Source organism: Cheilinus undulatus, linkage group 6, assembly GCF_018320785.1.
Source record: "Cheilinus undulatus linkage group 6, ASM1832078v1, whole genome shotgun sequence".
NCBI lineage: Eukaryota > Metazoa > Chordata > Actinopteri > Labriformes > Labridae > Cheilinus > Cheilinus undulatus.
In genome coordinates, this window is record NC_054870.1 from 23,668,519 (window position 1) to 23,685,633 (window position 17,115).

The window sequence follows — 17,115 nt, forward strand, 5'->3', positions numbered from 1 at the left end:
CCACAAACAACCAGAGCAAACAGGTGCAAACTACTATGTCCCAGTGCCCTTACCTTTATAAAAACGATGCAGGACTGACTTCACAAACCCCATTTGCAACATTATACATGAAAAGATACTGTTACATTTGTTTTCAGAATTTGTTTTGAATGGTTTTGAATCCACTTTGAGGACACACACAAGCGTCAGTGTTGTCACTGTGCTCAGACATGCGTGACTTAGGTAACATTGATGTAACATATGTATACTGAACAGCAATGAACCATGAGTGCTCTGAGACCCATTTAAAGCTCTAAACTTGGGACTCTCCTGAATGCTGCTGACTCTCATCAGGTTCATATAATTAGATATTTAGTGGATAAGGTGCTATTTTAGCAGCAAACTAAGGTGAATGCTAGATGAAATAGAGGAAGCATGACAGGATACTTTTGAAACTCAACTGGCTGTATAGATCATAATTAGGCTACACAGATGTGAAGGGTACAAAGAGTCCTGTGAGGTTTTCAGTTGATAGAGCTATTACACTCAAAGAGCTCTGAATGCAGGTACTGGCAACAGAGAGACTAATAATTCACAGTGTCTCTAGGCAGGCTGAGGGTGATCAAGCTCCTTTAAAGCCATAAGACAGAATTATTTTTGCTTCTAACTACCATAAGTGTAAAAAAAAGAATCACTGTAAGTGACATTAAGAGGTAAAGTGGGACTTATAGCATACCTTGAAGCACAGATAATTCAAATGTTTGTGCATACATGGTTACAAGAACCTATGCTAGAACTATTCTTGATTTAGCAATGACTCCAAACCAGCCCTGGAACTGGCTTGTTGGAAAAAGGGTACCAAAGAGGAAACTGGTTTCAGCTGTGATCCTGTGGAACAATTTTCATTGCGTTCAGCAAGTATAAAATGTACAAGTTTCCTGCTTCCACATTCTCCCACCATCTCCCCCATGGATTTCTGACTCCTGCCCAGACTTGGTGTCCTGTCCACACCTGCACAATTTCTGCACAGACACTGCATTCAGCTTAAGGATAATACTTGTAATGCATGGATTACAGCCCACAACCAATTTATCAACGGCGCCCCCGCCCACCTTCAGAGGTCTATTGTTGTCGTGCCAACATTTCCTTTAAATACAGGATGATGAGCTTTTGAGAGAGAAAAGCTGTTATAAAGTGGCACTGCCAGCCTGGCCTGCATCACAGTATCCCAGCATGCTTTGCACAGCAAACAGCCAGTTGCAATCTACAATGAATGCAGATGAATTTTCAATTGTGTCAGGTCACAGACATATGCAGTCATAACAGCATATGTCTCAGCTTTTTATGCTGGTATATCGGTAACTTTGTATTCTGTGCAGCTCAGCTTATAGCTGAATTTTTTTTGTTTTTTAAGTGCATCTTTTAAACCAAATTCAACAGCGAATATTCAGGGGTGATAGTATTCCAGCATCATGCCGGATTTCCGGCGTGGCAGTGTTTGACTGCTGTGAAAAAAAAATACTTTTGTGAGCTTGTTTATGCGGGACAGCCTGACGTCAAGTCCCGAGTCAATGAAGATAACTGACACTGTCCATCAACCACACTGGGCCTATAGCGAATCAGAAATAGAGCGGGGGTCACACTAGGCTTACTAGCCAATCAGAGGTACAGCGGAGGAGGGTCTTGCGGAAGACAAAGCTTAGGTTAATTTCCTGCTCTGCCGTTCAGTGAATCTACCGCTGATGAATCCCTACCGGTGCTGCCAACTTAGCTACTTTGTCGCTATATTTAGCGAGTTTTCAGACCCCTCTAGCGACTCTTTTTCAAAAAAGCAACTAGCGACAGATCTAGCGACTTTTTCTGGTGTTACTGGAGACTTTTGGAGACTCTGACGTGAAAGCACACATCGCTGTTGCTCTGCGGGTGCTACCGTGCAGCCCCTCCCCATCCAACAGCACTCACAGGCAGCCCAATCCTCGCGCAGCGTCCCCCTCAGCTGCAGTCAGAGCAGGAGATGTTCACGCCTCCATGTCCAGACTGCAAAGTAACCACGCTGTGAAGGCCCTATGACTGTTTTTTCTATTGTCTTTTTTTGGTCAATTTAAAATTGTTAATGAAGACTTTATATATAAATATATATAAACACATTATAAATGGTATGGTCAAAAATGTTAATTTTTCACTGGGGTTTGGTGTAGGCTTTTAAGTGGACCATAAGGTTTAAAACTAAACCAAACATAAGAAAACTTACTTTTTTTTAGAAAAATAGAACTGTAAATAGAATAATAAAATTAAAATTAAAGTAACTCTGCCAGAGTATCTCTACAGTCATTTTTGCCCGTCCCAAGCCCAGATAAAGGAGGAGGGTTGGAATTGTGACGTCATAAAACAAGAATCAACAGAAGCAAGTTTATTTGTAGTTCTACACATATTAAAGTTCTTTTAACTCACTTTTTTCTCTCTCATGACATTTTTCCTCCCTCCTGCAGCATCCATTACAATTAAATTCATACTGCTGATTATGCAAATTAGGCGGTTACGTCATTTAGCGACCATTAACTTTTACTATATTACAGTCAGATCCAGTACTTTTGTTGCTATTGGCCTTCCTCTGTATACGTCCCCCACCCAGGAAAAAGTTCAGGCTCAGGATTTTTTTTTCACTATCAGCCATGAATATTTCTAATACAACTGAAAAACAGTTGCACAATTGACTGCAGAGGTAAATTTAGAGCAGGTCTTTGGATAAAATCAAGGCATGATGATAGAAGACTTTAGAAAGGTAACATGGGATGAAGAAGAGCCTTTTGCAGACCGTCATGTCCATGTGTTAACACATGTTTCAGTCAAACTAATTCATTTATGAATATTGGAAAAGTCCATAAACTAGGACACACAGTGAGTGCAAGTGAAGCTCAGCTCTAAAATAAATCATGTTTCTTTAAGGCCAGCTCTCTGTAGATAGGGTATTTTGCTGTAGGTTTTATGCATGTTTTTCCACAACATATCAAAAACATTTAAAAAAACACAATTTTCATTTGGATTCTCAGATGGAATGAGACCACAAAAGGAAGCCATCTGCAAAGCCTTTTGAACAGGCAGATTGATCCAGTACAAACTTTTTACAGTAGTTTTTCCCTAAACTCAGGGTCGGTGTTTCCAATAGCAAGTTAATTTTGTGCTCAACATTTATCTCCACTCCCTGCCGATGTGTCAGGGGATTTTGTGCTCCACTGCTTCCAGTCAGCGACCCAAACTTAAGTGAAGAAAATTAGTTTTGTGTTTTTGTAAACTTCCATACCATCTTTCTCCTGCATAAATAACAAACTCATCTGTGTCTGTCAGGCAGTGAGTGAGAATAAGAAGGTCAAATTATTTACGGGTCAAAATATAATTTGTGTATGGAACAGTGATAAGGACTCTCCTTCCTTGTGAAGTAAATGCTGTGTTTTTGTGTTAGTGATGTGGTTGGCAGCTGCAACAGTTCAATGGTTTCTGTGTCGGATCAGGCTGTTCAGGCTTTGCTTTCAGCCAGGGATAGGAATGAAACTATATAATTTCTATGCACAGATAATTACTGTTTTCATATGAGAAGCACAGTTCAAAACACATTAGTTGATTGATGAAGTGGTTTTCTGATGCATAAAATCTGTTTCCATTCCTGCTTTTCATACGAACTGAAGCTCAATCAGAATAAATCCTCATGATATGTAGACAGTAATCTTCATTTTCTCCGCTTACTATTATTTGTTTCATATTTTGTACGGTTTTGGGGGCACACTAGGAAGGTAAAAAGCCCAAATTTAAACAGCCAAAAATCAAATTAAGCTGGATTATTTTTTGTTTGTTAATGTATTTTTTTTTTTCGTCTTGCAGATTCATGTAAATAGTTCAGTGGGCTTTCAGCTTAGGCTGACTGGAGGCAGCAGGCCAGATGCTCAGAACATAATGTTACACCTCACAAACTCACTTACACACCTGACCTGTATTACATCTAATCTCTATTCAATACTGTATTCTCCACAGTTTTTTTTATGTTCATTGTAAAGGTGCTCTGCATATTCAGACTTAGTGTTTTTATTATAAGCATTAGTGTATTTGTATGGTATGTTGTGTAAGCATGTTAGATTTCTTTATTTCCATTTCTTTTTTAAATTCATGTCAGCTTCAATTTTTTTTTTTTAAGATTTATTTTTGGGGCATTTTATTCCTTTATTCATATAGAACAGTAGTCAGAAACAAAACATGCCTAAGAGCAGTGGTCAACTAGTCTAGCCTTAGGACAGTCTCTTCAATAGGGACATATTTTACCCTTTAAAGACAAGTTTAGATTGGTCTCAGAGGTCCCCATAACATGCTTGTGAAGTTTGTTGCTGATTAAACACTCCAGTATTGGATTTTTGCATGTCTAAAAAAAAAACCTCTGTTTCAGCCCTGCTCAGAATGAGCTGTTTCTGTGTCTGTAACTTTAAATGTTACTGAGCTGTCTGACTCTGCCTCTTAGTACACCCTTCTCAGGAAATAGATGTGGCTTAATGGATGTGGTTCTCAGCTGGACACTGGGAGGAGGATCAGGAGAGGAGGGTAGAACTTTCTTCCAAGCAGGAAGGGCCAACCAAACCTGGTGGTGGTGCTAACTCCCCACATGACATCATGAGGGGAATCTGAGAACGGCTTGTTTCAGCACACATTTTCTTGAATGTGGAGGAAGAGAGGGAGGGAGGGAATGGATTTTTCTGGTACTTGGGGGGATTGTGGACAGGCCGGGGGAACATATTTTTGTTAGAAAAGCCAGAAAAGTGATTTTTGTATTTTGTATATGTCCCCTTTAACCAGCATTTTCAAAAGATTTCAACAATGCATTTATATGTAACAGAAAATGTTCCATTTTTGGAATGATAAAAATAAATGACTGATAAAACAACAGGATAAGACAAATACATTCAACACCCCATTTCTCCATGATTGCATGTCCATTTTTGCCAATTTTCCGGAGACCTTGTGAACTTTATCAAGTTAAATGTGATTAACTAAAGTCCACAATTTTTGCACAGATTTTTAAATTGCAATTAATCGAATTCTTTATTGTACCTATCAACATACTTCAGTTAAATGTCTCCCCTGCAGTCATAGTGATGTAAAATGAGTCCACCACTGCTCCTTAATTTCTATTTCACTTTAAAAAAAAAAACTCAGACAGCTCAGATGAATCAGAAGACATCTGAACCTTTTCATTATTATTATTTCATTTTTAGTCTATAACAAGTGTATTTCTCTGTGCATAAGGTTCTGTTCTAATCTTCAGTCTACCTCTGAAAGCAGGTCTGTATTCAAACAGGAAGTCATTTAGCCACAGTTTAAGACAGTAGAAAAAGGACACAAAAACAGTTTAAAATGCAAAATAGTGTAATTTCAAAATGCAATTAAAAGGGTATGAATTATCATGATTAACTGCAGAAATTCTGCGATTAATTGTGATAACAATTTTCTGTCTTTTGACAGGCCCAGTCAAAATATTGAGAAAACATTTTATTTGCCTGGTCTCTCTGTAAAACAGAGTACAATAAAATATATGGATATATATCTACTTATGGCCTCAGAACTTGACAGACTTTTGCCACCATTTTGTTTTTCAGACACAAAGTTGCAACCTACTGAAAATATCTCCAAGACCCACTCTTGTACCACAACCCACCAGTTGAGAATCACTGCTTTAGAGGTTTATCTTGTTTATTCTATTGCAACATGGGTCCCCTGGCAGTCATAGGGATGAAGACTTTTGTATTCATTTTCTTAATTAACACATGTTGACAGGGATGACTTGAGATTATTCACATTTTAAAAGGTGCCTTGACTGAAAAAAGGTTGAGAAATGCTGACCTAGAGAGTAGAGCACAACTTTATGTCAAATGTCAATAGTTTGACCAACGTACATGGTCAACATTCATCCCTGCCTTTAGTTTTCAGTTTTAAACTTTTTCAGGGTTAACTTTGGGCTGACATTCTGGTGCTAAATTACTACAGTTTGACATCCACTAGATATCTACTCTGAAAGTCACCAATCCAGCTACTTGGACAGTAATCTTCTTCAGAAAACTTTTGCAGAGATAAAAAATAAAGTGAGAGGAAGAGACTTTTTCTTGTTGACTTTTCTGCAATCAGAACTAATGAGAGACATCTGAATGCAGACCTCTATGGTGGGGCGTGTTGTGCTTATCTGTTGCAGACCTCTACAATAAGGCAACCTCAACCGTGGGGCAGGAAGTGGCAGACTAACCCTGTTTGGTGGTTTCCTTTGTGTGTAGTGTGTTAATTTAAATGTATCCCCCTCAGTAAATTTTCATTTTTTTATTCATAAAATTCTGCTGTTATGATAAATAGCCACATACCATAACCTCTGACTGTAAGTGGAGAATATGTATCATTCAGTACGTCATCCTGGTTCCTCCTTTGGTGCGTCACTTCCCGCCCCACAGTCAAGGTCACCCCATGGTAGAGGTCGCAAACAGCCCCAGCTCTGCAACAGATGAGCCCAGAAAGCCCCAGATCCTGATAACTCTTTCCCTCAAGTCCCAAATAATGCTGATTTTGGGCATGTTTGCATTGGCTTCCCTTGTCCAACATGGGGTCTACATCTACATATTTTGCTTAATGCATACGGTTATGATTCAGGGCATCTTCATTTTTGTATGCATGGCTGTGCAATAGAAGAACTAACCAGTTATGTAGCTTTCTGCAGATACCACCCAACAATGAACAGACAGCAGGTAAAATCAAGGCCTCATGAAAGAGAGACCAAAGTCAAACTTTAAGTGAAAGTGCCCTTAAAAGACAGAAATTCAATATCAAAGTAGCAAGGCCAAGCCTGATTAAATCTTGGATAAACAAAGTAAAGGCAGCTTTGATCCTTCATTAATATAATCTCACCAAGAGATATCGCTGTTCTCTGAGACATACGGCTCTTAGTGATAGGGAAAACATCTATTATCAGAGGACAGAGGGGGGTTTATGCTTCAGGCTCAACTGGGTCATTTAGTTGGCAGAACTTCCTATAAATTGAAAATTCATCACATTTTGTTAATAGAACAAACTTTAATGAATAAAAGAAAACTTTACAGCTGGTACTTATATGAAAAAAATACCAAATTTATAGAGTACATGTCTGATTCTGCCCCATGGTGCTGTCAGGAAACTAGGTGTCCTAAAGATCACAATACTCTTCAGACATGAAGGCTTTAGAAATTAGAGTCTTTAAATCAACACACTGAAATCTGAATACAGTTATTGTGAGCAGACTGATGGACCACCACTGTTCAGTGTTACCTAGAAATTATACAATGTGTTTAATCTCTGTTTCTTCTGTTCTGTGTCTCACAGAGGTTTGTCACAGTCCGCTGGTACACAATCTCCTGCCATCGTCCTTCAGAAGCTCCTCACAGTTGTCGAGCAGCCACGGGCCGGGCTTCGCTAAGCTAAACCGCAGAGAAGGTGAGTAACAGGAACTCTCAGATGTACTAGCTCATGTTCTAAACACGGTCATACAAAGGAAAAGCTTGAACACACCAGGCTACACTTTTGACACTGGTATGACACACTATCCTCTTTCTCTTTATCTCTATTTGTCACTGCCAGGTCAAAGGGGTGTGAAGAAATGCCACTTCTTCACAGCAAAAAGCTTCATAGCGACAAAAATCATCAAGCTGCAGAAGAATAATTGGAGCAAGCAGCAGCTGATTTTTTTAAGATTTGATAAACTAAACCAGAGCTTTAAGGAAAACAGAGCTTGCATTGTGTGACAGATATTGTGGCACCTATTTGGCTCAGTGTCTGCTGAAAGTGCATAAATTCTCCTAATGAATATCAGCGATTTGTGTGTTTCAGTTTTGAAGCGTTTTACTGCCATAAGAAGATTAAGGTGTTGATTTGTTTATTGTCAAATGAAAAAACATTATTACCGTCTAAACTGCAAAGATGCGGAATCAGAGGAACATAATGGCTCAGCAGCTACATGGAAAACAGACATCAGCACATACAAATAAACAATAACAAGTCTGACATGTTACAGGTCACATGTGGGGTCCCACAAGGATCAGTGCTGGGTCCTAAGTTGTTTGTATTGTATATCAATGATATTTGTAATATGTCAAAATTGCTTAATTTAATTTTGTTTGCTGATGACACAAACTTGTTTTGCTCCAGTAAAAACCTTTATCATTTTCTGGATACAGTGGTAAAGGAATTGGATGCTTTGAAACGATGGTTCAGTGTCAACAAATTATCTTCAAATGTTAATAAAACTAAATACATGATATTAGGAAATCAGGAAAAATAATATTAAAGTAAAAGTTATGATAGATGATACTGAGATTTAACGTGTTTATTAGAATAAATTCTTAGGAGTTGTCATTGATCACAAACTGTGTTGGAAAACTCATGTTAATTGCATTAAAACTAAAATATCAAAGTCAATCGCTATATTGTATAAAACTAAAGATGTTCTTAATTTAAATTCATTGCATATGTTGTATTGTTCTTTCATACTTCCACTCAGTACTTACTGTGTGGAAGTTTGGGGAAGAACATATAAAACAATCACAAAGCCTTTTTTTTTTTTTTTTTTTTGTTTGTTTCAAAAGAAAGCGATCAGGCTCATAAACAAAGCGGATTATCGCGAACCAACACACAAATTATTTATAAATCTACAGGCTCTCAAATTTTGTGAACTTGTAGATTTGAGAATAGCCTCACTGATGTACAAGCATACAATAAGATGTTACCAGACTGTATCCAGAGGTTGTTTCAGATCAGAGAATGAGTATGAACTGAGAGGGAACTGTATGTTCACAAAAACAAAGAGAAGAACTAATGTTAAACTAAGATGTGTTTCAATTTATGGAGTTAGTCTGTGGAATGGTTTAGACACAGAAAAGAAAGAATGTCAAACATACGGTAGCTTTAAAAAATTATTTAAACAAAAGATGATTGTAAAGTACAAAACTGTGGTATGAACACATAATGTGTCTGAGATTTTGGATAGACAAAGGGTCTATTTATGATGAATATGTATTTAATTATGTTTATGTTATTGTTTATATAAATCTAAAGGAAGCTGAGTAAAAGATGAATTTGAAAAGGGTAGGTGAAATAAGCAAAGGCTTCAGCCTATACCTTTTCAGTCCTGTTTTGTTATTTCTATTTGTTGATTGTTTGCCATTAATACAGAAATAGTATTAACTTTCTGTTTGTTCACTTGTAAATTTTCGCTTCACCAGTGTTATTAAGTCTACATGTTTAAAGTGACTAAACTAAACTAAACTAAATTAAACTAAACTAAACAAATACTGTTTCCTCCCCTTTAAACCATTTTTCCACTTGTCACCCATTTTGAAACTTTTAGTCCATTCTATACTTCTTTTAAACTATTTTTGCAACTTTGACCAATTTTTAGTTCTCTTGCCACCAATTTTCACCAGATTTTGCTACTGTAACCAATTGTGGCTACAACTGGTTACAGTTACAAACCCATTTAAACCATTTTTAACCAACTTGTAATTTTTCCTGCTCATTTTTTTTTTTTTTTTTTTTTTACCCTTTTTTGCCCTTCTTAACCAATTTTATCCCATTTTTATTTATTTAAACCAGCATTAACCACTTTTATCCCATTTTTGCTTTTTGGACCAATTTTTACTAATTCTTCCCTTTTTTGATATTTAACCACTGTGCACCATTTGCATCTTTATACCATTTTTTGTCACTCATTACCCATTTTTGTGACTTTTAAACTTACACTTTTAACCCCTTTTAACTACTTAAGCCACCCATTTTTGCCTTTGTAACTCATCGTTCACACTTTTAACCTATTTCTGACACCTTTTACCCATTTTTGACTCTCTTAACCACTTTTTGCTTTTTCTTTTTTGGCAAATTTTTCCTTTTTCCCCTTTTCTGACATTATCTAACAACTTTTCAATTCTGTTTATTGTCTTATTTGACTGCTTTTTGCCATTTATTGCACATTTTCTCCACTTTTATACCACTATGCCAACTTTTCCTTTTTTGTCTCTTTTTGGAATTATGAAAATATAGAATTATATCATAAAGTATTTTTAAAGTTATTTCTATTCCTTCTACTTCTTTTTTTTGTCATCCTGATATTTGTGCAAATCACACCTTCGCTATGATGTCTGAAATTGCCTTCCTTTATGGTTTAGTTCAGTGTGCCTATCTACATCACTAACATTACCATTAAAAACGTAATTCTGTTTCGAGTGAAGGGGTTTCCATTTTGAAAAAGGCCTGTTTTGCTACAGCCTAAAAATATCCATTTTTTGTTGCTTTAACAAAAATGGTTATTATTCAGCTTGAAAATGAAATCTGGTTATCACAACTTCACTTTACAATGGAATATGAATTTGCTGACCCCCATGGTCCCCCAATGTGGCTGGGCCCCAGAAAACTCTCCTCTTTACCCCCTCTTATGGGCGGCCTTGCTTATCACCAAACGACGGGACGTCACTGCTCTTCAGAAACAGACGTAAATTGATGACAAGTCAACTATTTTATATCTTTGTCATCCTTACATCCCCTTACTCACATCTAAAATTTAGTAGTTAAACATCAATAACTTATTTCTCCATTTCCGTCTTCTTTTTGTCCCTCTGTTTTTTCTGCTACAGTGTTTTAGCAGGTTGGGCAGATAAAATAATAAAAGGAAGCTCCCCTCTGTTTTTGCTCTGGTGTGTTGCAGCAGCACTCTTCATATCAGGATTCAGTTCCCTGCAAGACAATAGCACAAGACTTCAAAGACAAGTCTCAGCCAGATTCACACACACACTGACAGACACCTCAGGGTGAATGATAGACGAACAGACAGATAGAGAAAACCAAAGAGAATCGTGGTTATTACCTCCTTTGTGCTCTGTTTTAGGATATATGATGCTCATCACAGTGTGCACAAACATTCAGCTGCTGACACTAGAGGATCAAAACCCCTGCATGTAGTTACAGGGGCTTGGAGAAACCAGACTACTGTTCTCATCGAGGTCTGGATGACAAGGTTTTGTTCATACAAGAGACAAAAACCGAATGGAAGTGCAATGACGTGTTTGTTTCTGACACAACTAAAGATGTGACTGATTTTTCACTAGCTGGAGGATGGCAGGAAGCACAGCCTGCAGGTTTCTGTTTCCTCTCAGCGTTTGAAGTCTAAAGCTGTGTGCAAACACACCCACTGTGTTCCTTCACTTCATTCAGACCGCTCTGTCTGTGTACGGATCTGAGTCTGATCTGGGTTAGGGAGGAGTAGATGCTCTAAAGGATGATCAGGCACATCAGAAAGGCAGAACATAAGTTATTTATCTGCCCAGAAGAAGAAAGGAAACCAAAAGATATAAAGACATTTTTTATCTGGTACCAAATTTTATAGAAAGTTAAGATACTTCTAAATAGAAAAGCAACTCTGTGAGACCCATGGAAATGTAATAAAGGGGCATCCCCCGTTCTTATGTTTTACTTCTTTAATTTTGTATATTATTTTGTTAATTTAAAAAAAGATTTATACTTAACTACAACCAGTGGCCAGATATCTTAGTATTATCACACAGGCATTTTGAGCTAATCTTGCAAAGCGGATGTGTCCGCCAGATGCAACATCCGCCATCAGGCAAATCCATCTTAAAAAGCTGACATCCACATCGTTTATGCTGAACTTCTGACCAATCAGCATCATTTGAAGAGAATAAGGCCGTAGCTATGGGCAGGATTTTGCTGTACTGTGAGCTCACAGCTGGCACCAGTGTAGCATTATGCTTGGATGGAGCTATAGCATAGCGGCAAATTTTTTTTTTTTTTTTTACAGGTGCATGAAGTGGTGCATACAAAAAGTTCGACATAAGCAATTACAGCCATTTATGTTTATACCTACTAATTTCTTTAAAAGAAACAAACATATACTAGTAATTCAACATAATAGAAACTTTTCTATTTTCACATTTTTATTGTTTCTTTTGTCATGTTCTATATAAATTTGTAATTTATTAGTATTTGAAATTGACTTTGGGGCCAAATTGTGTGCATGTGGCCCACGGGTCACCAGTAACCCACCTCTGATTTAAATCCTTGAAATCTACCTTATCCAAAAAACAGCTGCACAGTTGACCATTAGGTAATAAACATCTACAAATGTCATTCAAATATTAAATCCTGCATTCTTTTCATCTCACAGACTTTCCATAGTGATGAATAGACAGGAACAAATCATTAAGAACAGGAAACTAAGCTCCATTACCAATACAGTGTGCAAAAGATATGGATTACAAATGATTATAAAGTTAGAAAGATGTCACACATGATCTGAAGTGATGTTATTCTCATTCTAGTTAGATCAGATCTTCAAAGAATAAAGAAATACCTCCTCTAGTTTATATTTCTCACCAAGTACAGGTCATACTATACTGCAGCACTCTGTCAATCTCATTTCTGTCTCTCCTCCTGCCTGTTTTGTAAGTTGTCTGTCTACTCGAGCTGAAGATGTCACTGAAGATTGATAGCTTGATGCTACAGTATGGTTTTGTTCAACCTCATAGCAGATTATATCTGCAGTCAAGGCTGGCTGATATTTTAGTTCAGTTTTGGTACACGGTTCAGAAAAGGATGATTTCTGACAGTTTTGTGGTAAGTCATCTAACGTGGTCACCAAACCTATTATACCTTACTTGAAAGAGAAATTTACCACAAGAAGTTGGTGGAAAAATAACTTGGCTGTGTCAACTTAAGTTTTAGAATCACGCAGATATCTCTAGAAAAGCAAAGTTGATTATTTTTTCCCTCCAGTGTGCTTTTTATAGGAGGTCTTGAGAGTTCTTGCTCCCTAAAGGAGATTCAAAGGGCATAAGCTTTAATTTTACCCTGAAGGCTTTAATGTTACTGATAATGAGTGGCTTAATTGGCAGCAAGCCAAAACTTAAAAAGTTCTTCCTAAAATAACTTTGTTTCAGACATCATTACATTTTGACGGTCTATGTATGACACTACAAAAGGAAATGCAGAGGCAAAGACAAAGACTGATACGGTCTGTGGTTGTCATTATTAATTAGAGATTTGTCTCCAATGTCACTGACAGGCGAGCAATCATCTTTTTCAGAAACGGAGAGTTTTAATTTAAAAACACAGCTCAGCTCTTCCAATATCAGTGTGATTTATGGCTTTATAAGCCTTGTTAACACAAAGGAAGATTTTTTTTTGGAATAGCCTTGGTGATCTCCATTTCTGCAAACTGAAGACATTGGTCCTACCTGCATGTCTTCAGAAGTAGGTTTAAGGATAAATTTGGCTTCCCATATACAACCACAACTATCTCAGACTATCGCTTGAGTCCAGATGTAAAGCCCCAATGACAAGAAAGATGAAGTAAGTTTAATTCAGCTTTATATCATAAACAAAGTCTGTCAGTTATATAAAACAACCACATTACAAACATTACAGACTAAGCAACACTTCACAAATGAAATAGAAAAAAAAGTTCAGTGGTCTCATCTGGGATTAAATCGTGTATAGACTCATTTTAAAGAAATTACATGTACTGTGGCTTGCTTTAGCTTTTGTAGCTTTAGCTAAAGCTAATGTAGTTTAACTGTCTATGTGGTTAATATTATAACATTAGCAAATGTAAGTATATTAGCTTTAGTTTTAGAAATGTGACCTTTAGAAAATATAGCTAATGCTAACATAGGTACTTAAGCCTCATAGCTAGCATAGCTTCACTGGCTGATGTCTCTACAACTAATAAAGCTATTTCAGCTATTAACTTTATCAAATGTGCCAAAATCAATGTTGTTAACATAGCTTAGCTGTAGCTATGTTATTTAGGTCCGCTTCCTAGCTATTTTACCTATCGCTGGCGTTCGGACCAAACGATCCTATCTCCAAAATCCCCACTTTTCAGGACATTATTTCTCATTCTTCGTTATTTCTATTACCATCTGTTTTTCCATCCCATTAATCCAACCAGCACTCCACATACTTTATTTGTTTACAAGGGTTTCACTGTCGATTTTAAATTCACAGCTGTTATGTACAATGATTTGGGTTGAGTTTTTGGTCCCATCCGATCATGAATGATGGTGATGGTTTCTGTTGCCATGTATGATCACAGCTCATTTTTTTTATACTGGAATAGATGTACTGGTATAGAGGTCACAGCCCATTTTTTCAATGGAAAAATAGGCATTAAATGTGCATGATACACTCTGTGGTATGTCATTTTTGCTGTTATCAGCTACTTTACTGTTGTATTTTTCAGGTTTGATGGTATGTTGTTTATCCAGAGACGCACCAGAAATGTGAAAGTTGGGTGTAGGAATCCTGAACTATTTTGTAAATGGCTGAAGGCCATTGGTCAGTGGGAAACTATTGATATAGTTAATTTAATCTGAAACAGCAAGTTTTAAGATATAAATTATAATTTTTTTTAATATGAACAAAAGTTATGTTTCACTCAAGCTGGATTAACAATAAAATATGACTAATTTTTAAGCCTTACAGTGTTTTGATCTTTGTCCAACAGCTAAAAGTGGTTCCCTTGACTTCCTCAAGAGACTTCTTGCTAATATTGTTGGTGCCATCAAATTTCAGTTGAAGCATTTGTATGATGTGAAGCAAAGAATGTGCATTGGGCCATGTGTGCTTCTGTGTTTGCATGCTATCTCATGCAATGCAACAGCTGAGAATTATTGAAGAGAGCCAAAATGCTGAGCAGGGTAAGGGTTTATGGGGGCGAGAGATTACATTTTTGACACAGAAATACAAATGCATACCATTGCAAAAATCATCTCATGCTGTTCGGTTTTCTGTCAGCAAAATGTGACTTTGGTATAGCTCAGCACTCACACAGCTTCTGGTATTTTAATTATTTAGTGTGTCTTCGCATGGTCCCTGGCCTGGTTGCTCAGATTGTATGAATCTCTGATATAAACTGCCTGCTTTAATACTGTATGAGGCTTTCAGTGTTGACCATAAATGGCTCAGCTGCAGCATGTGTCCTAAAGCTACAGCTTAAACTCTTTTGACTCTTGCAAATTAAACATCAAAGAAAAATGCTGATAAGGTGTCTTTCACTCTGGGCCTTTCGAGTGTGGAAAGTCTGCGTCACTTAATAAGATTCTTTAAGAAATAACTGAAATTCTATGAGCAAGCATTTGCCTTTTTGTGCCATTCTTTTAGAAAAGCTAAGTCCTCCATAATATGCTTATTCATTCAACCTTAATATACATTTATCTTTTTTTATTTATGTAACACTGAATTCTTTGGATGCTACTGAAGTATTTCTTTCTCTTTCCAGGAGCTGGGGGATGGTCTCCTCTGACTTCAGACAGGTATCAGTGGTTGGAGGTCGACCTCGGTGAACGGACACGAATCACTGCAGTTGCTACGCAAGGTCGGTATGGGAGCTCTGATTGGCTAACGGCTTACCTGCTCATGTTCAGTGACACAGGACACAACTGGAAACAGTATCGACAGGAGGACAGCATAGGGGTGAGTGCATGTTATAAAAACTTTATGATCTTTGTCTTCAAAGTTATTAAAATTATTATTTATGTGATAATTAGGAGTATGACTGATTTTTCAGTGTGAGAATGCTACTCTGCAAAGATGCTGTTGTGGAAAAAGTGCTGTTTAGAGTGCACATTTACCATTAATGTCTTAAGAGTGCACGTCTGTTTCCAGCTGCAGCACCACTGCCTGTGTATAAAGATAATATGAAAGTGATGGCAGAACTTCTGTTAATGTTGTAGGCTTCATTTATCAAACAATTAACCTGTAAAAGACAGGACTACCGGTTTAAATACACTCATACCTGTGCATCACAGCATGGCACTGCACTGTAGTTTTCTCTGTAGTCAAACTGTGAAATGTTCTTTGTTGGTTGTACCATGATCCACAGCAATGTGAGTTTTTTTTTTCATTCCAAATTGATATTTTTCATATGGGAAGCTATTAAGAATTGATCAGAGATCCTCAGCCACTAAAAGCTCTTTTTGAAGACAGATAAAGATGATGATATTTTTACAGTGCTTTCAGGCTTGTTCCAGATGTTTTTTTTTTCATCTACAGGTCACATGAAAACTTGTACATTTTAACTTACAGACACAATTTAACTCCTCTGTGTGGTTGTTAAAAATAGATTTTTTTTTTTTGCATTAAAAGTTGCTGATAGTACCCAGAAACACATAGAAGGACCAATTTTGAAATGTGTCAAACCCCTGAGGGGAGAAATGATCACGAGAGTGATTCTGTGCTAACCTCGCAAAGTAGATGGATATGCCTGTTTCCGTGTTTCTCACTGACAAATCCATCTTGCAAAGCTCCCGTCTGAACAGCTTGGGCCCAGTTAGAAAGTGACAGGACCAATCGGCCTCGAGGGGAAGTACTTTCGGGTGCAGCGGAGTTGGGACGTAAGCAAGCAGCAACAAGACATTAGCGTAGATGCTGCTAAAGCGCCAGTTTTATCAGAACTTGATGATAATTCTTTGATAAAATAAGAACAAAGAACAGCAGTGAGTTGTTTTCCTTTGAAAAACGACAAAAGTTGTGTTCTGACATGTCTGCAGTCACCATGGTTCACATTATGCAGTTCTGTATGGAGTTTACTACTTCGGCAGGGTCGCAGCTCGGTAGTGGTTACGTCACATTTTGTTTTTGTGATTGGGCTGTAAAGATGTGACAGACAGAACGTTCATCCAATCACCCTCCAAGTTTTTTCTCAAAGGCTCTGCCCTTTCCCAAACGTTGTGTATGAGTGGTTTTCCAGATGGATGTGCCAGGTTCATTCTGTGCTGTTTCCTCATTAAAAGCCTTTACTAGAATCTTTCTACACAACTACAGATGTAAAACATTTTACAAAAGTGCAATTTCACAAAGCTTTAAACAACATCAGAAGAGATAGATGCAGGAAATGCACAAATTTCCTTAAACCGGAAACAAAACTGAATTAATCTTTTTCTTACTTTACTCTTCCAGCAAAAATATACCTTAAATGCAGAATAAAAATGCATATACAACAATAAAAAAAAAATGTAAACACATTTCTGCATATGAGAAATGGAGATTAATAAAGAGTATGCTTCTTGGAAGTCTGAT

At 37.2% G+C, this 17,115-nt stretch overlaps 1 protein-coding gene across 1 annotated transcript in view; it reads left to right on the plus strand.

Annotated features, from left to right (window-relative positions):
* Positions 1–17,115, plus strand: part of LOC121510766 (contactin-associated protein-like 4) — a 92,575-nt gene that overhangs the window by 26,055 nt on the left and 49,405 nt on the right. Inside the window, exons 3-4 of the mRNA XM_041788986.1 lie at positions 7,357–7,467; positions 15,317–15,510. Coding sequence (XP_041644920.1) covers positions 7,357–7,467; positions 15,317–15,510 — 305 coding nt within the window. The remainder of the gene's footprint in view (positions 1–7,356; positions 7,468–15,316; positions 15,511–17,115) is intronic.